The following is a 25074-nucleotide window of genomic DNA, read 5'->3' as shown; positions in this document are numbered from 1 at the left end:
TGGGGCTAGGCAAAGAAGGGAAACTGGGAGGAAAGACAAGCCTGGTTGAGCTCAGCAGGATCATGAATGTGGAGATGCAATGAGAAGGTCCCCCAGGTCCTCCTGGCTTCCCTGGGTGTTCTGATGGCCTGATATTGCTTGGCTGAATGAATACTTTTTCTGTCTGGAAGTGGAAAATAACAAATGGGTGTTAAAGGTGTCTCCCAGAAAGCCTGCTTGCTCTTGTTCACTTTTGTTCTGAGCCCCAGCTTCCAAGGAGAGATGATGAATCAAAGCAAGAATAAAAGGGCCAAGATTGATTGACAGTCTGTAGTCCTTGTTCTGGGAAGTAGGCAGACCAAGCGCCCCTTGCTTGAGAGCCTTTTCCTACTCTTCTTCCCGAGCAGGCTCATGTCACAGGAGCACCAATCAGCCTGCATTCTCAGTGTGCGTGTGTTTGAGTTCTCATATTCATGTCTATTTGTAAAGAGAAGCAAGTAGGAGACATTGACTGTTTGCTGTCCATAGGGACAGTTTCTACATGGGGTTTCCAGTGCTAACCGTGAGTATTCTAACTTTTATGCCTTATAGGAAGTTTTGCTTTCCCTCTTTAGGGTATGCTTTCATTTTGTTCTCATGTAAAGCTCCTTTGAAAGTCACAATTTTTATGCTCGTAAGAGAAAAACATCTACCAAGTTAGTTATTTAGAAAGTGGGCTTGGTAGGAAACCCAGCACTCACGTTTCCTACTTTTGGCAAATTGTTTGACTTAGGGGAGTTACCCAGCCTCCTACACCTCAGTTTCTTTCTCTATAATTAATCCTAGAATCTAGTTATAAGTTTGTTGTGAGGCTTCTATGAGATAATGGATGTAAACTGCCAGAAAAAAGACCTGACATTATATATCTAATTTGTGGTGGATACTATTAGTTATTATTTTCATTATTCTGTCCCCAGAAATATAGACTGAGGTTTCTTGGTGTTTCTGGGTATATGGTGATAAAAATAATAACTAATAACATTTTTTATGTGCGTAACACCTGACACAGTGAAAGCACTCATGAAAACTAATTCAACAGAGTGAATAACTACTTATACTTGAACATGAATGATCTACCATAGTGTAAATGGTTAAATTTAATAATGATTTTAATTTAGTTTAAATTTAATAATAGCTTTCTGATCATTATTTTGCCAGTTACTCCATAACTCTCTCTCTCTCTCTCTCTCTCTCTCTCTCTCTCTCTCTCTGTGTGTGTGTGTGTGTGTGTGTGTGTGTGTGTGCTGTTATAAAAGCATGTACATGTGAATGTTTTGGAGTTTAGAATAGTTTTCAGACTTACTACATGTGAAGCATTCTGGCAAACTATCTTGTTTTCCCAAAATTTTATTCTTAAATGTCCACACATACAGAAAAGTTGAAAAAACAATGAATAGCCAGATACCCTCCAGGTTTATGATTCTGCCACATTTGCAAATTTGTGCCCTCCTCATCGCTTTCTCTTTTTCTCCTCTCCTCATTTTCTCAGACATTTTAAAAAATTTTTATGGAACCATTTGAAAGTAAGTTGTAGACATATGGATAATTTAAACTTAAAGACTTTAGGTTTTATCTTCTAAGACCAAATATATTCTTCTATGTAACCAGACATAAGAAATCGCTCATAAGAAAATAAGCATTAATTAAATTAAATTATGCAATATATAGTCCATGCTTTTCCTACAATGTCTTTTATAGCAGTGTCTATTTTCATATTTTTGTTCAGAATTCAAGCAGTGTCTACAATTTGGATTTGATTGCCACGACCCTTCAGCCTCCTTTAATCTAGAAGGCCCAGCTCCCTGACCCCTTCTTGTTGCTTTCGTTGGTGGTGGTGGTTGGTTGGTTTTCATGACATTTATCTTTTCTGGAGATTAAAAGACAGTTGTTAAATAAAATGTACCATATTCGGATATTTCTGATTATTTACTCAGTGTAGAACATTTTGACAAGAAAGTCTCATGAGTAATGCTTGCCTCTTTAGTGCAGCCCATGAGCAGACACATGACATCAGTTTGTCCTGATACTGGGGATGCTCCTCACTATCATTTGGCTAACGCAGCTCTGCCAGATCGTTGCATTGTGAAGGCAATTTACAACCAGTGAGTGAGTTATCTGTAGTATTATGTGAGGACACTATGTGAATGCCCTGTTCCCCAACATTTCCTCCCAATATGGTAAGGACCCTGACTCCTTTAAGTTATTACCCTGAAATCTGTGACATGTTGCTTTTCTAATACTACAGTTTCAGGTTTATTGCTGTCATTCTGCAACCTTACCTAGAGAAGAGGTTTTTTTTTATTTATTTTTATTTTTTGAATTTTTCCCTTTCCCTGACTCCATCTCCCCTTGTGTCGTTATGGACTATAATTCATGGTCCCTTTAATTCTGTTCCTGTTTCTTTTTTACATGTGTCTATTAATCTTGGAGCATTTCCTTGTGTTTTTACATGGAAAGACATTCTCAGTGTCAACTTGAACTTTCCCTACCCTAGACCCAGACTCAGCTCTTTTCCTAAAGCAGCCTACCTCTTTTTTGTAGGAAATGGTATTTGGAAACCAAGACCTAGGTGTTTTGTTTGCTTACTGATTCGGCTGATTCTGGCCCCTTTCAGTGGACAGAGCTAAAATTGTGTGTGTGTGTGTGTGTGTGTGTATGTGTGTATGAGTTCACAAGGTTATTTACAAAACAAACCTAGTTCTGTTAGATTCTTTTCTCATCATTCTCTCTTCAATACATATATGATATATACGAAATACATACATAGAATACATATATATGATACATATATATAAGATACATATATGTGTATCTTCTCTCACAGTAAGACCTTATTTCAGCAATGTCAGTATATTTATTCATTTGCTCCATTCTACAATATACATATAATCATTTCAGAATTACTTCAGCAATATCATATCCATAACAAAGTAAAGACTTCCTTGAATTTTAATTTTTATCCTTAGAATTTATTCTGCCAAGAGGGTATAGTGAGACAGAATACTATTTGAAAGTTGCTTAAATTAACTTTTTTTCTTTTTTATGGTTATTTTATCAATTTAATGTACAGCTAGGCTTTTTGGTTTCGGATTAATATTCAATTGTAGGACTTGCCTTTTCTTTATCCTTTTGATTTTGTTTTGACAATGTAAAGCATTTTCATGTTACAAAAGTCAAATACAGACAAATATGCACACACTGGCTGATCAGAGACATTTTGTTCTCATTCCTATTGCCTACATCTTGTTCTTACCCATCTTTTTCAGATAACTATTTATATCAGTTTGTCCTTTCCGTGTGTATTCATTTTTCTCTTTTGTGCCTTCACAAAATGTATCATACTCTTTTGTGCATCAATACCTTGATTTTGTCACTTTACAATATGCAGTGGAAATCATTCTAGATCAGTTTATGGAGATCTTATGTATTATTTATTATGGCTGCATTGTACTTTACTGTGTCAGTTAACAATGCTTTATTCGATCAGACACCTAAGGATGTGTATTTAATTTTTTTCCAATATTCTGCTATTTGCAATATATAACCTTGGCTGCACTGCAGAATTTCAAGTACGTATCTAAACATCCTTTCCCACCATGTGTCACTTTCATGCTGATTTCAAAAGCTGTCACTGACATGGATAAAAATTCTGGTAGTCCATTAAGCATTTAGTAGTAAGTGAATACCTACTGTAGGCCAGATGTTAGGGACACAGAGATTTCTGAGACAGATTTTCATATGTAGTACTTGCCGTTTAGCAGGGGATGTTGAGGAAATAGGTTGTTGTAATACCATGTGAATGCGACAAGCACAGGATGTTAGCAGAACCAGAAAAGACCACCCATTGGATAGGACACCAGCATCATGCAATCTCATTCATCTTGCGATGATCTTCAGAGTAGAGATGTCAGCTGAAAGAAAGATGAGTAATTCTGCTCTCATCTCTGAGTTTTCTTTTTGTCTATCTCCTCTAGAATCAGAATATAAGCTCCATGAGAACAGAGTAAGTAGACGCTCTCACCCTTAGAGAAGGCTCCTCTTCTCTTCTGAACTGGTACAAGGAGATGTAAGTGCTGCCTTTGGATATCTCTTCAAAGGACAAAGGCTAGCCCTTTGCAATCAACTCACTAGCTCATGATGACCTCTGAGTTCAACACCGGCCACTTTAGATCTTATAAACAAAGGGACAACAAGTACTATTATACTTATGCTATTACAGCACAACAAACACAAGAACTGTTTATTATGTACTTGTGTTCCAGTACATTTATTATGTACTTATGTGGGTCCCAGTCTTATCCTCAGCATGCACCAAAATAGTATCTATGACCATGATACTCCTAATGACCTCATAAAGCCTTCTAATGGCAATCAAACCACTACCAACAGCCCCACAGTCTTCTTTCCATCAGGTGACTTAGATTTAGGGCTTCTTTTCTCCTTTTCCTTTGCCCAAAATGCCAGTACACTGAGTATGGGGGGATGGTATCTTGTCACCACCCCTTCCCCCTGCAGCCTGCCATTTGCTCTGCAGATATTCTTCCCAACAGGAGTGCAACACAAGGCAGTCTGCCTTCCTAGAACCAGATGTGAACTCCCGGAGCTCAGGCTCCAGCCTGTTAGGGAAACTTGCACCCCTCATGCCACCCCTTTCTAGTCCCTAACATAGTGCTCTGCATACACTAGATGTCTAAATTAAAAATAATAATGATAATAATAGGCCGGGCGCGGTGGCTCAAGCCTGTAATCCCAGCACTTTGGGAGGTCGAGACCAGCGGATCACGAGGTCAGGAGATCGAGACCATCCTGGCTAATATGGTGAAACCCCGTCTCTACTAAAAAATACAAAAAACTAGCCGGGCGAGGTGGCGGGCGCCTGTAGTCCCAGCTACTCGGGAGGCTGAGGCAGGAGAATGACGTGAACCCGGGAGGCGGAGCTTGCAGTGAGCTGAGATCCGACCCCTGCACTCCAGCCTGGGCGACAGAGCGAGACTCCGTCTCAAAATAATAATAATAATAATAATAATAATAATAATAATAATAATAAACTAGTGAACAACAAATAAACAAATATGATACAGTGCACACAGAATCCGTTCCAAACCACTACCCCTAAGACCATAAAACAGATTTCCCAGGTCTCTTTGATCGTGCCTATTTTAAACCAAGAAAAAAGAAAAAAATTACCCCCCTGAAAAGGTACATAAAAAGTCAAGGCTAAAGTGAAGTGTGAAGATAAATCAGCCAAGTATGTTGTCTGGAAGTCGTAACGTGTGGCCCGCGCAGGCAGGTGGAAGGCAGTAATGGACGCAGCCCGCCGCGCTGCGGTGTCTGCATGGCACTAATGCAGAGCATGGTAACCCTACCAGCCACCCTGAACCGGTAATGCGCACGCCCCCAAACAGCAGAAACCCAGACACTAAAAGCAGCCACGTCTGCGGTGGTTTTAGTGAGGCACGGATGGATTCTCGCACAGACAGCTGGGCTGGTACACATGGGAGGGAAAACAGCTCCTGGGGGACTTCTGAAGCCTTTTAAAGGAATTGGAAATCACTTTACACCAATTGTCTCCCTTCCCTTTAAAGGTCGGGCGGGAGGAAGGTGGCATGTACCCCCTCAGTAAAGGTTCCCAGAAGTGTTTCTAATAATGAAATTCTCTCTTCACATCCTCCTGGATTCGCTTCAGCAGAACGGCTCACAGCAGTTCAGCTTTGACTTGGAGTCAGGTACCAGGCAAAGGGTTAGGAAGGAGGAGCAGGCCGGGCGCCGTGGCTCAGGCTTGTAATATCAGCACTTTGAGAGACCGCGGCAGGCAGATCACCTGAGGTGGGAGCTCAAGACCAGCCTAACCAACCTGGAGAAACCCTGTCTGTACTGAAAAATACAAAACTAGCTGGGCGTGGTGGCGCACGCCTGTAATCCCAGCTACTTGGGAGGCTGAGGCAGGAGAATCGCTTGAATCCGGGAGGCGGAGGTTGCAGTGAGCCGAGATCACGCCACTGCACTCCAGCCTGGGCAACAAGAGCAAAACTCCATCTAAAAAAAAAAAAAAGAAGCAAAAAAGAAAAAAGGAGGTAGGAGCACCTACTCAGAGCCAGCACCATGCTCAGTTCAACCCTATGCTTTTTATTCGGTGTTTATGACAACACTGCACAGTGAGTTATGCCGTTTACAGAGGAGGAGACTGAGGCTGGGGGAGGTAATTGGTCTCTTGCATGTTCAGGAATCCAGTGGGTGGTAGAGCTGGCCTTGGAAGCCAGCCCTGATGATGGCAAAGCTCCAGCTTCCCCTCATCACATCTGCCTCCATGAACCATGGAGCCCTTTCCAAGCCTATATTTACTCAGCAGTCATTAGCTATGATTTAAATGGAGAGACGAGGGACAAACCTATGAAAAATTAAATAACTATCAATGCAAAATGACAAGAGATATCACAAGACGGCCCATGAGGAGATGTAAAATGAGCAGTAGAGACAGTACTTTGAGGATTATTTAAACTGTCTTTACCCTTGGCATAGAAAATTCACTTTGTCAACATACATAACTACAGCAGAAGTGACCCTGGGGACCTTAATATAAACTTGTACTCTATTACAATAGGAGTATAAGTGAATTGGCACACTGTTCAAAGGATGAGAAGCAGCTCCCCACCGTGATTTCAGTTCAATTAAGCTGGGTATTGACAATCTGTAGGCTTCCCTTCCTTCCAAGCACGGTGTTATAAAAATTGCAGTTTTTTCTGGCTCTGCAAAGAGACAGATATGTGTGTAGGATGAGGTCTTATTAATCAGAGTTATTTCTTGTCTCTTCTTTTTTACTTTCCTTTTGTTTGCTCTTTCTTCTGAGTTGTGATCCCCATGGTAACAGATGAAATTGCTTACAGCATCTGTAATTACTATTATTAATAATAATGATCGTCATAATCAGACCAATCTCATATGATGAGAGAAAAAAATATGAAAGAAAATTAAATTGTGGCTCTGTATGTAAACTGTTTACGGCTTCCAAAATGAGAGCCAGAGGAACCAGGTAGGTCACACAGAGATCCGCTAGTGAAGGCTGCTTGGGAGCTTCTCTGGGGTGATGACCAGGGAAGATTGTACCACATTGATGTGAATACAAAATGTTTCAGAATATTCCACCCTTACTACTCTGCTGGCTCTTTGTACACCTGTTTTTCTTTTCTCTTTTTGCTATTGTTGAGTGTGCATGAGTGTGTATGTGTGTGTTTTGAGCTTTTAACTTGAGACTGCTTTTCAATTTGGACCGTTACATAATACAGGCTTAAAAGAGCAGCTTCAGAAATGCTGAAAGTAGGAACCTGACAGTATACAAATGACTAATGAGTTTCTTCTCTTGACGAAGCCATCCAGAAGTCCTAACTCGGGTGCTCAGTGCTAGCTTAGGCTCTGGTAGCCTGAGGATGAAAGACCGCTCTTGACCTTGGAAGTTCTCAAGGAAAAGAGTGCACAGACTTCACTGGGCAGGGCTCTGTAATAACCTCTACCCACCGACTCTGCCCCAGACAGATCTCCAGAAAGCCCCTCTTCCTTTACTTGTAGTCTACAGAGTATTTATAACAGCCTCAGACATTTGTCATTCTTGTGTACACAACTTTCTCCCCAGATCATGGTAGGCTTTTTGGAGAAGTTAACATATTTTCCTTCAGTGTGTGTACTCTGGTGGATAGAAGAGCACTCACTGGGCACATATTTAAACACAGGAGTGAATTATGCATTTCACATCCTCAAAGATCTCATAGCTTTATGAAGAAATGAACTTGAAAGCTCAAAATCGCAATGCAACTTGGGAAATGCTTTACTGGTTTACATATCAATACACAGACTGTCTTTGGAAGTTAGGGGGCACAGTATTTGATGGCCCATAACTCATAGTTCCTTTCTACATGAAGAAGGCATGATAGCTGCTCTGGATCTGGATCATGAGATCGTTCACACTCATGCCAACCCACTGTGCTGAATGCAACTTTAAAAAAGCCAATATTTCACATAGATAACTATTACTTTCAGCGAACTAGAATGCTTAGTGAAGTGGCCCTATTTCTGTTCCCAGCTAATGATGAACAGGTTCCTGCCTGTTCAAAAATCTCCAAATGCAGTCGTCTCCTAAGCAAAAGAATTGATCTGTGTTAGTCAATACATGTATGCCTTTGAGCAGTGAAAGAGAAGAGGCTATGTTTCTAATTGTGGGATTGAGTAGTGGTGTGCAGTGGAAGTAACGAAAGAGAAAAATGAACTGGGTAGCAAAAGGTAGTATCAGAGGGCAATATTTTTCCAGGTTTCTGGGTCCATGAGTACTAAAGAACAAATTATCTTGAAGGAATTTCAGGAAATGCAAAGGACACAAATAGAGAGATACATGGGGCTGTCCTATCGTGGAAAAACAACTTTACAAAGGTGGTAATAATTTAGTATATATAGGAGCAGCTATATCACAAGAAATCACAGTCCATCACACTTGTTAACCTCATTTGCAGAGTATGCTCCCCATCCCAGTCCTCTAAGGAATGAAGTCCAAGCCCTCACTCTAATGTTGTGGAAAACTTCTAATGTTTAGAGTCTTTACTCATTTGAGTGCCAGACAGTCTATGTGTACCAAGTCATTATAATACTTTTGTGGATGCAAAGATTGGTGTAAATATGACCATTTTCCAATGAGGAAAGCTCAGAAATGTTATGAAACTTGCCAAAATCTTGACTGCTGACATGGAGCAGAACATAGATTCCAATCTGAATAGGATTGTTTCTAAAGCTAGCCTATTTCATGGTATTATTGGTGCCATTGCTGCTTTTCAAATATTACCAATGAGAAACCTGGGCTTTGAAGAAGTAATAATTTCATCAAGGTTGCTCCCACAGTAAGTGTTGTGCTGGCACACAAACCCAGATCTGCTGACTCCAGATCCAGAACTCATACTATGTTCACTAACCTCCACTGTCCAACTAACTTGGCCATCTTGAACATTTAGCTTTGTGGGTCCAATTTTCGCTGAAGTCGTGTGTGAGTCCACCTAAAAGTGAATCTCTACCTCCTCACCCATCTAAAGGACTGTCAAAATGAATTTTGCTTGTTCAAAAATCAAAGATGACTTCCACATAAACATCTCCATCTCAAACCACCCTTCCCTAGCCTCGAGCAGGCATCAGGAGTATCTCTCACCAAAGCTGACTTTCTTTCAGTGGCATTAACACCTGACCTTTCAATATTTAGTCAGGATGCAGGGCTAAATCTACACAACCGCCAATGCAGCTGAGGAAGAAAAGATAGGAAGCAAGGAAAAATATTATGGCATCTTTATTTTCTTTCTTGCCAAAAACAATATGATATTGGTAAAGTAATACAATGAGTAAATGAATAAGGAAATCAATGAATGAATGTATGAACAATCAGATGAGTTAATATATGGGTATGAAAATCTATGTATACTTAGAAGGAAATATAAATCTATATGAATTAGTAAATGTGGAGACCAATTTTGGAATCAGATTGGATGCGTTGAGACTGAGGGTAAGTCTAAGAGATAGATACACACGACATAAATGGGAAAAGTAATATCCATTTACTTCCATGTTTTAGTCTTTATCCTGCTGTCTCCCAAGAGAACAGTAATCAGAGGACACACAGCAGATTCAAAATGAAAGCCAACTCAGGGGCTGTAGGTTTCAAGCAATCATTTCTCCTGTCCCTCATACAGTCTTTGAAGCTAAGGTTTGTGATGTCAGTTATATATATCTTATGATCACACACACACACACACACAAACACACACACACACACAGTGTGTGGTGGATTATCGTACTGGAGATAATGTATGTTAAATGTGCTAGTATAAAGCAGTAACACAACATTTACTATGATAGATTAGACGGGGTTTTTCTTGTCTTCTTTGTATAAGCATTATGGACATTTCAAAACTGTCCATCTTTATTTCTCCCTCTACAACATTTCATTATTGATGGATAAGATTTTTGGTTATTTTATCAGCATTTGTCTATATTGGTATAAATAACATTTTTAAAGTTTTTGGTTAATTGTTTTTGTAATATTATTATTTTTACCAACATGAATTATGTCTTATTTTTGTTTTTAAAGTCAGAGGCAAATAACATCAATTTGTTTAGACTTTATAGAAAATATAATCTTAAGTTGGATGAAGTGGCTCATGTCTATAATCCCAGCACTTTGGCAGGTTTTTTGAGGCCAGGAGTTCAAGACCAGCCTGGACAATAAAATGAGAGCCCATCTCTAAAAAACTTTTAAAAAATTATCTGAGTGTGATGGCACACACCTGTGGTTCCAGCTACTTGGGAGTCTGAGGCAGGAGGATCTCTTGAGCCCAGATGGCCAAGGCTGCAGTGAGCCACGATCATGCCACTGTCCTCCAGCCTGGGCAACATAGCAAGCCCCTGTCTCTAAAAAATAAAATATAACTTTGCCTCAGTGAAACACTGGAGATGTGGGTTATCAGTGGACTGGTTTTAGGATATAGTCTTCAGACGAGTCGGAATGTTGGAGCACAGTTTAATTTTATGCTGTATATTAGGCCATTCTTGCATTGCTGAATGGGAATACCTGAAACTGGATAATTTAGAAAGAAAAGGGATTTAATTAATTGACTCACGGTTTTGCAGGCTATACAGGAAGCATGGTGACAGCATCTATCATCAGCTTCTGAGGAGGTCTCAGGGAGCTTACAGTTATGGTGGAAGGTGAAGTGGGAGCAGGCAGTTCAGATGGCAAGAGCAGGAGCGAGAGAGAGAGTGGATGGAAGGTGCCATGCACTTTAAACAACCAGATGTCACGAGAATTCACTCACCATCGCAAAGACAGCACCAAGTCATGAGGGATCCGCTCCCGTGGCCCAAACACCTCCCTCCAGGTCCCATCTCAACACTGGGGATTACAATTCAACTTAAGATTTGGTCAGGGACAAATACCCAAACCATATCATGCTGCAAGAAGTATTTTCTTTTATAGAATTGGAAAATCCTTTAGAGAGAATTAAAATCATCTCTCTTTTTCTTCTGCTTCTAATATGTTGAAACTGAGGTTTGGAAAGATGAAACGACATGTCCCAAGTTGTGTACCGAGCTAGAGAGGGAGAAAGGACTAACAAAGGGCACCCAAGTGGCCTATTCTTTTCTCTTTTCAGCTCAGTCATGCCAACTGCTGTGCTTCTGCTTCGTAGCTGTGCTAATTAATAGTGGTGACTTTCAGTGTATGTGCTCATCATTACTGTCTCATGGATGTGCCTCGGGTCATTTCTTTACTTTCTGGACCTTAGTTTCTCCATTTGTAAGACTAAGAGGATGGGGAGGGAAGAAACCACATGATTTCTATGCTAGGTTCCTTTTCAGCTCTGAGAATTTATGAAGAGTAATGATGTAATTATGCAGGCAAGATTCTCAGATGACAAAAGCTTTTCAAGTCTTCCTATTTCCTCTTTTGCTGTATTTGAGAGGATGTTCAGAATTAAATTGCATGTCCAATTGCAGTAAATGTTTTAGCCTAGGTTATTACTACAGACTGTCTGATACATCCCAGATAGAGCCTTGCAACTTTGTATTTGTAGGTTGCTTTTCCGTATTACCAGTGCTACCAGGGTATTGCTCTCTTGTTTTTGTTGCAATTGTTGTTGTTTTCTTAACTGAATATAAAACTAAGCTTCAGAAAAGAGAAGGGAGCTGGGAATGTTGGCTCATGCCTGTGGTCCCAGCTACTTGGGAGGCTGAGGTGGGAGAATTACTTGAGCCCAGAAGTTTGAAGCTACAATGAGTTATGATCACACTACTGCACTCTAGCCCGGACAACACAGAGAGACCCTGTCTCTTTAAAAATATATATATTTTTTAATAAAAGGAAGTGATTTATCCATGCCTGTTGTTGGCAGATACAGATGTCCCACGCTCTAATACCCAAATATCTCCCCTCTCTCACTGCCTTAACCTTCTTTCCCCTATTAGGCAAAATATGTCCTTCCGCCATGATTCAAAGGTCCTCATCTCTGTGTTCTTTCATTGCAAATCTTCCCAAATATTTTTGTCAAAGAGAGGTAATATGGGCAATAAACACTAAACAAAACAAAACCCTACAATTAACTTCATTGCATGCAGCATGGATCACATAATCTCAACCTTGTTCTCTGAGAAAATGGTTCTCTGAAAACATGCTGGTGTTTCTCTTGTGAAGAAGTGTGTCAGTAGCTTTGGAGTCAGACATCCTTGGCTCAAGTCCCTGCTTAGTCACTTATTAACTGTGGGATTTGGGTGAACAGCCTAATTCTCATTCACATTTCCCTCATTTTTGACATAGCAAAATGAGGCAATTTTGACATAATTGCCTCCCCTCCAATTTAGGCATTGTCAATTTTAACTGAGATCGTGGGATTAAATGCTTAGTGTAGAGCCTATGGGAAAAGGGCTCCACAAATGGAGCTCTTAAGATTACTGACCCCCATACTAGCTCTGGTGGAGCTCCACAGGGAACACAATTTCTCTGTCATACTCCCCATACAGTACCAGGGTGTTGATTAATATTGCATGCTGAGTGGCCTATCACACTGCTCACTTGCTCCATTTTTGACATTCCTTCTAACGTCTCTTGCTTTGTGTTGTGTTGTCTGGGCAGAGGACAAGATCTGGACGTCGGTGCAGCACAACAATACAGAGCTGACCCGAGTGCGGGGCGCCAACGCTGAGAAGCCCTATGCCATGGCCTTGGACTACGGGGGCAGCATGGAACAGCTGGAGGCCGTGATCGATGGGTCTGAGCACTGTGAGCAGGAGGTGGCCTACCACTGCAGGAGGTCCCGCCTGCTCAACACGCCGGGTAAGGCCTCTGCATGCATGACCACAGTGGGATAGATGGGACCCTCAGACCTGGAGTATTAGGCAAAGGAAAATTTGCCGAGAAGGGGGCTATAGTTACCAGTAGTCACTGTGCACTGGAGAGAAACACATCAGGAGGGGTCTGGTTATGTAGTTATCCTGGCTCTGAAATTCAGGATGGAAGCTAGAGTGAGTTCTGTCACCTCTCAAGGTTTTCTCCTCATCATAAAGAAAATGATTCCAGGCCGGGCGCGGTGGCTCAAGCCTGTAATCCCAGCACTTTGGGAGGCCGAGATGGGCGGATCACGAGGTCAGGAGATCGAGACCATCCTGGCTAACACGGTGAAACCCCGTCTCTACTAAGAAATACAAAAAAAAATAGCCGGGCGAGGTGGCAGCGCCTGTAGTCCCAGCTACTCGGGAGGCTGAGGCCGGAGAATGGCGTGAACCCGGGAGGCGGAGCTTGCAGTGAGCTGAGATCGGGCCACTGCACTCCAGCCTGGGCGACAGCGCGAGACTCCGTCTCAAAAAAAAAAAAAAAAAAAAAAGAAAATGATTCCAACACCCACCCTGCAACAGTTGTGAGAATGAAGAACATCTGAAGAGGAATGGGCCTCAAAGAGGGCATTTGAGCTTGACATAGAAAGTGTGGCCGTGGGAAATGCTAGTTTGGGGAGAGAGAATAGAGCTTGATAAGGCACCAGGATCTCAGCACACCCACCCAATAGGGACAAGTTATGTCTGGGGTGAAGGGTGCCTGGATGCTTAAGTGGGGCAGCATTAGGCAGGGAGGCCAGCAAGGCAGGCAGGGCAAGCCTCCCTGATCTAGGATCTTCAGGGAAGACGTCGTTCTACGTAAGCGAATTTTCCAGATAACTGTCACTTACCCTTTTAAGCACCAAAAATCTTTCCAAAGAATTTTTAACTATTTGAAATGAAAATCTTTCTCAAATGGATTACACATTTCCATGCCTTCTTAAACAGAGAATACTGAACATAAAATGTAACCTTTTCTTGATGACGCAGGATCAGCATTGTGAAAATCAATTATTGTACTCTCCTTAGATTCAGCCAGGCTTGCAGGTTTGATTAGATCAGAGTTACCGGTTCGTGTAGCTTTACCCAGCGTCCTCAGAGGGTGCTGCCCTGCTAGAGTCAATGTTTATATTTATGTGTATTTCTCTCTCCATCGCTGTCAAGCCTGCACGTGCTACCTCAGCACTGTTCTCAGGGTGCCTGTCTCCAGAAATGCCCTTCCCTCTTTTCATTGTGTTGTTTCTAGTTTTTGAAGGGTTGGGTTTGGCAGAATTGTAGAACAAATGGGAGGGTATGTTCATTCTGACTATGGGACTTCCTTTAGCATATGCACTCTGAGATATCAATTTGGCTACACCATTGCCTTTGCAAATGTGTTCTTTTCCTAACTCAGCTGCCTCACAGTTTCTGATCTCATTTGAATGGGAGGGCATGGGTTTGGCAGCAAGTCATGTTGGGACTAAGAGCTTGTTCCTGTCATTTACCAGTTATATGCCCTTGCGCAAGCTGCTCAATTTCTACAGTTTCAATTTCGCCACCTGAAAAGTTTGCATGAAAATCTTGAACCCATGCGGTTGATCTGAGGATGGAAGAAAAAATTTAGTCTGAACTCCTTGTGCTATGCCTGGTACATAATAGGTATCCAACAAAAACTGGTGCCCTTATTCATAGCTTCCATTGCAGCAGGGAACATCCAAAATGTGTTCCATAATGGGAAACAAGCACAAAGGGAAATTTTATTTCTATTTGAACAATGTAAATAGAATAATTGTAATAATTATGTAGTAACAGAATTGATTAGGAAACTCATACACGTAGATAATCTCATCCCCTGAAGATGGCTACTTTACCATTCAGATGTGGATCCTTCCAGACAGTCTTCCATGTGTATATTCTCAAAGGCACAAGGCAGACAGACCATATGTTTGTGCGTGAGGGTCTTCATTAATCCTCTTTTCTCCCTGTGTTCTGGATCAAAAGGAGGGAGATAAAGGAGGATACTGGGTATGTAAGCTCAGTGTCTACTTTCTTCTGGTGAGCTGGCTTGGAGAATGTAGCATGAACCATTTTGTCCTCTTGGCTCCCACCTCCGGACCAGTCACCGCTTGTGGGGCAACAGAGCACTCATTTACCCAGATAGTCCCATAAAGATGTGACCTAGCTTCACACTTTCACTGCCAGGACAGCAGCCACCTGGTCCCCCATGCATGTGAGCTTACCTTCTGGAAAAGCAGGAATGGGAAAAACAATAAACATTTGTAGTCCCATGGATTCAACAGCCAGCGCCCAGGGCGTACACCTACAGGAAAGTTTTCCTGGTCCTTATTATTACTAAGCTACTCCACTCCCTTCCTAAGGGGAAGCCCAAGGACAGAAGCGGAGGAGGGTAGAGGCCATCTCCTCCTTACCTATCTAAGATTCTGGAAGAATTTTGTGCAAGTTTTTCCTTTATCAGATGAATCCTTGGTCTATGCTGGGAAGATTTCCGACCCTGTGATACTCTTTTACAACCTGTATTTGTCACACACAGGAAATGTACAAATATCTTTCTATATCCATAAATACAACTTCGTATCATCATTTTCATTAACTATAGAATATTTTGTTATATGGATGTACTCCAATGAACAAATCTCCTATTTGGACATGTAGATTGTTTCTACTTTTTTCCCGTTATTACACATAATGCTGAATAACAGTTTTGCACTTAGATCTTTGTGAACATAACTGATTATATCCTCAGGACAAATTCCTTGAGGTGCCATTTGCAGGGCAGCGAGTATGCATATATTTAAGACTCTTGCCGCATTGAATTCTGCAATGCATCAAGGTTCTACCAATTTATACTCCCAACAACACTATGAGTCTGAGTGCCCATTTCCCAGCAACAGATACCGTTATCTTCCTTCAACTTTGGCAATGTGGTAAGTGCAAAGGTGTGGAGTCAAAGATGATTATAAATAGTTTTGTTGTTAATTTTTAAAAGTGTGCAGCCTGATTGCCATAGCCTATTGGCTATTGCTAACTAGTAGCCAGGGCGAGTAGACACTATGAAAAATTATAAATTGTGGCTGCAGGTGCATTTAAATCAATAAGAGAATGTGGGGGATGCCTTGTGACCTTAGATTCGCCTATATACTATGCACAATAGTTAATAAATGGATACAATATAAGAAGGCAAAATGAAAGAAATATTTAAATGGCCAATAATGACTGAGATTTCTTATGTTTGAGGATATGTGTGGGGTGAGCTACTGGAATTATCTCTAACCCAGACAACAGATCTGCACCATAAGAGTCATTGTCCCCATCTGATATTTCAGGAAACAGAACCTCAGAGAGAATAAGATGCTTGTTTAATGCCACACAGAGAGGGGCAGATCTAACTCTTGCAACCAACATCTCCTGAAGTCAGAGCAAAAATGCTATTTCTGGTACATCACAAAAGCTACAAAGAACCAAGAGTTACAAGGAAATGAAGGAGTCAGAAAAAACATGATTTTGTATAAATTTCCTTATTGTGCAGGAAAATGGAAGGAGAGAGAAGCGCACCCAGCACTGTCTCTGTGAAGGCCACAGAGTTGTCAGGGTTGCCTGAGCTGGGCACATTCCTGGGTAACATCATAGGGTTTGCATCATCCTGGCCTAGACACAGCAGCCTCCATGGCTCACACACCCCTTCACAGGAAGGCCTGTGTATCCCTACACAGCATCCCCAGAGCCTCCTTCTGCCTGCTCTCAGCTCCAGCGAGGGCTCTGGTTCCATTCATTCAGCGGCAGCAGAGGGAGAAGTAGGAGACAGGCAGGATAAGGTCACGCATGGGTCACCACTGGGCCTTTTTCATTCAGTTAGTGACTGAACCATGACACTGTCATTTTATGACAGTCTTCTTGGATATATTTGCCTCAGAACTACAGATAAGTGCCCACCAATGGAATGCATCCTCCATCTCTCTAGCTGAAGGTTTATACTAGAAACTCTCTCCAATGTCTCACCAGGACATCCGTATCCTAGGGAAAGTGTCTTTGTGATTCTCATGGATCTTTGTCGTTCCCCTCACTCTGCTTGCTGCTTTCTACTCTGATCTTTCTGCAGGGCCAGAGGCCCTGTGCTACAGTGCAGCTTCCAGTACAGAGCCCAAGGTGGGAGAATCACTACAGTCTGCCAGTACTCACAGTACCTCGTCATGGGGGAGGAGGCGGCCACTTATCCCCACAGAAAAAGGCTTCCTTGGTTGAGCCCAGACCTTTTCTCTTGTCAGCACCTTCGTAGGCATTTTGCCTGAGACTAGAGTCCTGAAGGTGACAAGTGATGAGCACACGAAATGAAACAGGAGGACAGAAAAATAAATATCAAAGCCGTAATATGGAAGATTCTTTAATCACATGGCCAATTAGCTTGATAACCCATAACTTTCCCCTGGAAGGAGGACAAGATGGAGAGGGACATAGGCAAGTGACTGCATGGGGAAACTGAGTGCCCAGATCTCTGCTGGGAATGGGCATTGGAAGGCCTGCCTATCCCACAATTCTTTTGCAATAGTCTCTATGGTGCCTTGAAAGTCCCCCACTGGATTCAGTCATTGGGGTGTCAGTATCCAGTGTAGGCATCCTCTTGAACTCAGCACTCCATGTAATGCAAGTCTATTTGTGGAAACCCTTTTCGGTAAAGCCGTGAGCTCTCGCAGGCAGAGGTAAGAAGTCAGAAACACGTGAAAGCACTGGAAATTCAAGACTCCGTTACTTCAAAATCTAACGGCTGTAGGACAGCCTGGTCTGGAATTTACTTTGGTTTTTCGGAACAGAAAGCATTTGCGGAGCAAATCAGACATGCAAGCAAGATTGCCATGAGGATTGTGTAAGTTCTTCAGGAGCCCTAAGAATCCAGAGCCCTACAGCACCACAGAACCTCTGTTTACCTACCAGTAATGTGCTGGTTAAAAGCCATTCCTATTAATTCATTCATGCAGCTGAGAGTGGTTTCTACCTGCAGTCAATTGCTTTACCTAGTTATGTTACAATAGAATTTAAAGGGACAGCATGCTATTTCTTTTAAAGTATTTTAAAATTCTGAATTTTTTTATTTTTCTTTAATTACTGATACTTTAGTGAGCATACAGCTAACTGACTATATATACCATACATAATAATCTAGACTGCATAATATGTACTTTGTATGGATACATATATATATAAAATATATATGATGTATATACTATATAGTACATGCTATGTCATATTTGTCCGTAATTGTATATACATTCATCGCATACTCTTTATGTGTCCAAGCAGCTCTGTAAGTACACTTGTGCATATTAATTCTGTTTATTTGCAACATTCACCTTCCCATGTGCAGAAAATTAATGATTTTGTTTAGAAATCTGAGTAAGGAATTGTGATGTAGAAAAGTCAAATTACAGGTAGAAAAGTCAAATTACAGGTAGAAAAGAAACAGTACATCCAGGTACTCTGGGGTTCACAAAACTAAAAATGCTTTGTTCTCAATACTTGTACCACCCAATATCAATTAGCAGAATTAACATTTTTCTTTCACACACTAGGCATTTTTGAGTATCTGTTTTGTGCCAGGCACTGGGGAGTGAAAATAAAACACTGAAAAAACAGAGTTCTTGCCTGCATACTTGTAGTAGGGAAGACAGAAACTCCTCCCTACAGGTCCCCCTGTCCCCCCGCCCACAGAATCAGTGCATGATGACAGTGACGCTGAAAGGTCCAGAAGGACAAAGGACTAGAGTGTCAGTGGATGTGGGGAGCTGCATTTCATATGAGGTGGCGGGAAAGTCCTCCTGGTATGCAGGAGCTATCCAGCAGGACCCTGAGTGAAGGGACAGGATGAGGCAGGTGCCTGTTTGGGGCAGAAGATTCCAGGCTGAGGAATAGCCAGAAGGCCAGTGTGGCTAGAGGAGGAGCAAGGGTGGGAGGAAAATGATGGAAAGTGGTATCCAGAGGCCAGATTTTACAAAGCCTGGGACTGTGAATTTTATTCTAAGACTAAAGGGAAATCACTGGAAGATTTTAAGCGGAGGATTCTCTTTCTATTTCAAATCCAAAGGGTAATGTCAGTTTATGTGAGTCAGGCTAAACCAGGTATGAATAATTTCGTATGAATAATTTGCTAAGCACATAGACATTTTAGGTCACTCCCTATGGCTGGTGAATTGGAAAAAGCTATGAGCTCCCTGAAGGAAGAAATGTGTCTTATATCACTCTGTAACCTCGCATTCTAATTCAGGGCTGTGTGTGGAAGGCTCAGCGACCACCTTGGATCGCCTCTGATTCATGGTGGTGCTTCTGTTCTTTCTCACCCAATTAACTGAGCTGAGATTCCTTCGGCTACTTCACCCACTATGTTCTTTCTGTGGCCACTTTCACAATGCCCACAAAGCTTGGAGGCCCGTGTCAGAGAGCTGCAATCTCGGCACTCTGAGGCACCATCTCTGCTCCCATATTTCTTTCCTTTCTTCTTTCCATCTTTCCTTCATCTCTTTCTTTGTTCCTTCCTTCTTTCCTAACCACCGCCCTGCCTCCACAGACACATACACAAATATGTAGGTAGAACGGATCCCCAATGTCTACAGTTCTTCCACACCAGAATTAAAACCACAGACTTACATCATGACATCTGGAAGACAAAATATCAGGGTCGTATTTGACGTTTTTTAAAGTTATTTCTTAAATTATACTCCCTATCTTTTTTTTTTTTTAATTATTATTATACTTTAAGTTCTGGGATACTTGTGCAGAACGTGTAGGTTTGTTACATAGGCATACATGTGCCGTGGTGGTTTGCTGCACCCATCAACCCGCCATCTAGATTTTAAGTCCAGCATGCATTAGGTATTTGCCCTAATGCTCTCCCTCCCCTTTCCCCTCACCCTCCGACAAGCCCCAGTGTGTGATTTGCCTCCCTGTGTCCATGTGTTCTCATTGTTCAGTTCCCGCTTCTGGGTGAGAATGTGTGGTGTTTGGTTTTCTGTTCCTGTGTTAGTTTGCTGAGAAGAGTGGTTTCCAGCTTCATCTATGTCCCTGCAAAGGACATGAACTCATTCTTTTTTTTTTTTTTTTTTTGTTATGGCTGCATAGTATTCCATGGTGTATATATGCCACATTTTCTTCATCCAGTCTATCATTGATGGACATCTGGGTTGGTCCCAAGTCTTTTATATCGTAAATAGTGCTGCAATAAATATACGTGTGCATGTGTCTTTATAGTAGAATGATTTATAATCCTTTGGGATGTATACCCAGTAATGGGATTTCTGCAACAAATGATTATGTGTATATATATATATTTTTTTGATAAATATATATATTTACCAAAAAGCTATTTCTACTGTATGTACAACAAGAATATAATAAACCCAGGTGGGCTGGGTGCCATGGCTCCCACCTTTAATCCCAGAGTATTGAGAGGCCGAGGTGGGAGGATGGCTTGAGACTAGGAGTTGGAAATCAGCTTGGGCAACATAGCAAGACCTTGACCCTACAAAAAATATTTTAAAAGTTATCCAGGTGTGGTGGGGCACACTTGTAGTCCTATCTACTCAAGAGGCTGAAGTGGGAGGATTGCTTGAGCCCAGGAGTTCTAGGCTGCAGTGAGCTGTAATTGTGCTACTACACTGCAGCCTCGACAACAGTTGAGAGCTCAGCAGGAAAGGAAAGGAAAGGAAAGGAAAGGAAAGGAAAGGAAAGGAAAGGAAAGGAAAGGAAAGGAAGAAGGAAGGGAGGGAGGGAGGGGGAGGGGAGGGGAGGGGAGGGGAGGAGAGGGGAGGGAGGGAAGGGCCCATATCCCATGCTTTTTAGAATGCATACTCTTTAGTGCTACCATGACTGTTAATGATATTGGATCTCAGCTACCGACCACTTTCTTTCTCTCTGCCCAACCTTTCAAACACATTATTTCATTCAGTCCTCTCCATGGTCTTATGAAGTTTTTATTATCATTCTTAGTTTTTCAATAGAAGGGAAGCTCGGAGAAGTTAAGTGGTTTGTCCAAGTTTTCACAGGTACTAAGCGCTAGAGACTGGTCTCAAATAACTGTCTCTCTGGTTTTAACCTACATCTACATTGCAAGGTAATATACAGAAAAAGAAGGAAGGCCTCACAGAGGGAATGAAAATAATAAAGGCAGAGTTAATGTCTCCAAAGAAAAGGTACATTTCCCTTCCTATTATTAACTGTTACGTAGCAAACTGCCATTAAATTTTGTGGTTTAAAACGATAACATTTATTTTGCTCATGAATTTGCAGTTTGGGCGGGATTTGACAACTCTGCACATCACCTGGGGCATTCTGAAGGCTGTGACTGGGATCATCTGAGGCAGTGGCTAGTGGCTGGCCGGTGGCTGGGACCTCGGTTGGACTCATGGCCTTTCTATGTGGCTGTTTGGCTTTCTCATCACATGGTGGCTGAGTTTCAGGGACAAACATCTCAAGGGAGTGAGTCAAGTGGACTCTATTGCATTCAGTTACCCAGCTCTGAAAGTCATACATTACTTCTGCTGCTTTCTAATTATTAGAAGACAGTCATGGAGGCCAGGCACAGTGACTCACACCTATAATCCCAGCACTTTGGGAGGCCAAGGCAGGAAGACCACTTGAGGTCAGGAGTTCGAGACCAGCCTGGCCAACACGGCAAAATCCCATCTCTACAAAAAATACAAAAGTTAGCCAGGTGTGGTGTCGCATGCCTGTAATCCTAGCTACTTGGGAGGCTCAGGCACAAACATTGCTTGAACCCAGGAGGTAGAGGTTGCAATGAGCTAAGATAGAGCCCCTGCCCTCTAGCCTGGGTGACAGAATGAGACTCTCTCTCAAAAGAAAAGTGAGATAGTCACTAAGACTGACCCACATTTCCTCTAGCCTTGGAGACAGAGTGAGACTTTATCGCCAAAAAAAAAAAAAAAAAAAAAAAAAGTTACAGCGACTAGCACACATTCCAGGGGAGGGAAACCTGCTTCTATCTTCTAATGGAACTGGAACTGAAACAGACATGTTTTAAATGACAATGTGATCCTCAAAATTTTGCATGAATTGTCAACTAGCCTAAGAAATGCAGTGAATACAGGGCAGAGTCGAGAGTCAAACCGGGGTCTTTCTGACTCAGTCTAGGCCCTTAGACTCTGGTGTCTAAGTCAGTTATAATTCCTCTTGGAAATGGGTTTGGCCCTCCATTTTTTCCTGGGAGGGACTTTTGTTACCCTTTGAGTGATACAGCTAAAATGTGTTTTTAAGCATTTTCCACAGCTCTCAAAAAATACAGAGATCATCACATGAATCAGGCCACTACAATTTACAGTGCATGAAAACCAAAGCCACCTTTCCTAATGTCCTAGTAACTTCCTCTTGGCATTTCACTGAGGACAGGAAGTCAAAATGACAAGTGGGTGGGTTTTACCAATAAGGTGGATACCTTCATCAAGCTAAAGATGTGGGTGTGAAATCTGAGGAAAAATAAAAACTATCCTATGTAAAGTCAAGAGATGGTATGTACCCGACCACAGTTGAATTGCTGTTCACACCATTAATTATTTAAATAATCAAAGTTGATTGCCCAAGAATCAACACTCGGACCTTACATAAAATAAAACATGCATTTTTCCCATCACTTTGTGAAAGCCCATGTCCACTTCCTTTATCTCAAGGGTAAAGGAATGCACGTATAGGAAGAAGAGTACAATGTTCTAATCTTAAGACACGGTACAGCGGCAGCAGAACGCAAAGAACATGGATTTTGGAATCGTGAAATTGGGTCTTCAATGTTTTCTCTTCCTTTATTAGTTATGAGTCCTTGAGTAAGTTACATGGGCCTTCTGAGCATCAGTGTTCTTATGTGTGACATTTAATGAGACAGATGCCATGTCTGGCACAGAGTAGGCCATCTGGACACTGCTGTTATTTTAGCCAGTATTTTGTCACATTATCCAGTGGGCAAGAAGAACATTAGCTCCCTTAGGCACTGATAGAGGGTCTCCCAGTCTCATGGCATGGCCATTCAAAGAGTTCGGTTGTGGAGCTTGCCTCTTCAGAGCTTGTGGGCACACCTACTTTCTAAATTTGGCTTTACTTATTTGTAACTATGGCATTTACCTACTCCTGGTAGCGCTGCTGGGAGTGTAGAGTTAGGTCTATGTTCTCCTCCCCATTTCTGCCAAATACCCAAATCCACTCATCTGCTTATCTTTCTCATTTCAGTAAATGCTACCCTCATCTACTGAGTTTTTTTTAAGACCAAACCTAGGATTCCTTCCTCCTCACCATCTCCGTTCCCCATTCAGTATATTCGCCAGTCCCTTCTCTCAATGTCCACGTCTATCACCTCCATTCACACTCTCATCATCTCCTTGTTATACTAGAGAAGCGCAGTAGATTCCTGCTATCTGTCTTCCACCATCCCATGCCCCATCTCCCTACAGTGGATATCCCAGCCTGCAGCCAGAGTGATCATCTTTTCAGAATTAGATTATATAACCATGGCTCCAAACCTTTCCCTCTGGCCTGGAAGCAAAACCCAGACTCCTAACTGTAGTCTGCAGAGCTCTACCAGCCACAGGCTCCTGCCAGCCCCTGTTCTCCCACTAACACAGTGAACTTGGCCCCACTTTGCTTTTCGCTGCTTCTTGCCCAGCTTGCCCCACCTCTCAGGCCTGATACTGACTGTTTTCTCCACCCACAAGCCTTGTTCCTCTCTCCATGCTTAGCTCTCTCCGATTTTACATACAACTGAAGTATTCACTCCATTACTGTTAACTGCTTCATCCTTCTTGAAGAGTCTGCATTGAAGTTATTTCTATCGGATACCTTCTTCCTGCTTAGTTGTTCACTATCTGCCTCTGTCAATAGAATGTGAGCTTCTTGTAAGAGGGGCCTTCTTTGTCTCATTCTATATTCCCAAAATGCTTAGAATAGTACCTGGCACTGAGGGACAATTGAGTGAATGTTGTTGAATGAAGAAAAGTTCTCTTCTCAGTCGTAAGTGTCACCAGTAGTCATATGATGTCAAAGGACGGATGACAACACACGTGCCCTTGGCCAAGCGTGTCGCACAGACCCTGGTGGGAGGAGAGCAACTTCACAGAGCGAGGGACTAGGCTTGCGGGGAGCTGCCCTCTGACTCCCAGCTTTGCCATTGATTCTCTGTAACCTTGGGATGTTACTGATGTTTTATGGGCCACAAGTTTCTCCTCTTGAATACTAGAGGCTTATATTTGATGTTCTCCTAGTGTCCTTTCCACTCTGGAAATATAGGCACTCCATGTCTCTATATTCACCCCACAAAGTGAGTTAAAACACATGTCAGAGTTTATTATTTTTTGGTTGCAGTAAGGAACTTGTCAGGGTTGGTAAAACAAACAAACCAAAAAAAAAAAAAAAGACTTTTGTCAGCCTTTCAAGCCTATGAAATGTGCTAATGTATTTATGTAGTAGGTGATATTTTTTGACACCTTCATACACCTAATCTCCTCAGAACATACTTTCCTTACCTTGTCATAGATTGTACAGAGAAGGTATGAAACTTCCCTAGGGTCATACATAACAAGTCAAGAATAGCAAGAAAACCAATTTCTTACTGTAGCCTATGTATGCGTGTATTACCGTAGAATATGTATACATGTATTTTCTTTATAAACATATTTGGTGGCTTATGGGATAGATGTAGAAATGAAATTATACCAGTTACACAGATGAGGTTAATGGGTCTGCATAGGCGTTGTGCTATAATGGCATTTCTGAGCTTGCTTTTCAGGAGCCATGGCTAGATAGTGGATTTTCTTCACACCTGAGTCCTCACTGGAACCTTCCCAAAGAGAAGGCCACAGAGTTCTGGTGATGAGCTCACTTCCATGTTGCATCACTTGCTTTGGTTCAAGCACTTGCTCCACTCCTACCGCCATGTGACCTTAGATTAGGTACTCACCATCTCTAAGCCTCAGTTTCCTCATCTCTAAGAATGAAGATGAGAAAAATAACGTGAATGATGTCCACATCATTGGAAGAATAAAAAGTGTTTGAAAATTGCACTCTTTATAACTTTTCAGTTTACCTAAGTTGTTTTGAAATTATAGGGGTGCCTTTCTGAACGTAATTTTCATTGTCTTATTATTTGCTGAGAAGAGGGAGTGAGTACATGATGGCATTTTTCTCTGTGTG

The 25074-nt window shown here is 41.9% G+C and overlaps 1 protein-coding gene across 1 annotated transcript in view; it reads left to right on the top strand.

Annotated features, from left to right (window-relative positions):
- CNTNAP5 (contactin associated protein family member 5) overlaps nt 1–25074 on the top strand; it is an 832800-nt gene that overhangs the window by 543852 nt on the left and 263874 nt on the right. The window contains exon 10 of the mRNA XM_031651151.1: nt 12668–12868. Coding sequence (XP_031507011.1) covers nt 12668–12868 — 201 coding nt within the window. The remainder of the gene's footprint in view (nt 1–12667; nt 12869–25074) is intronic.

This window comes from Papio anubis, chromosome 10 (assembly GCF_008728515.1).
Source record: "Papio anubis isolate 15944 chromosome 10, Panubis1.0, whole genome shotgun sequence".
NCBI classification, from domain to species: domain Eukaryota; kingdom Metazoa; phylum Chordata; class Mammalia; order Primates; family Cercopithecidae; genus Papio; species Papio anubis.
Note: the sequence above shows the minus strand (reverse complement) of the source record. Positions and strands in the feature narration are given on the sequence as shown.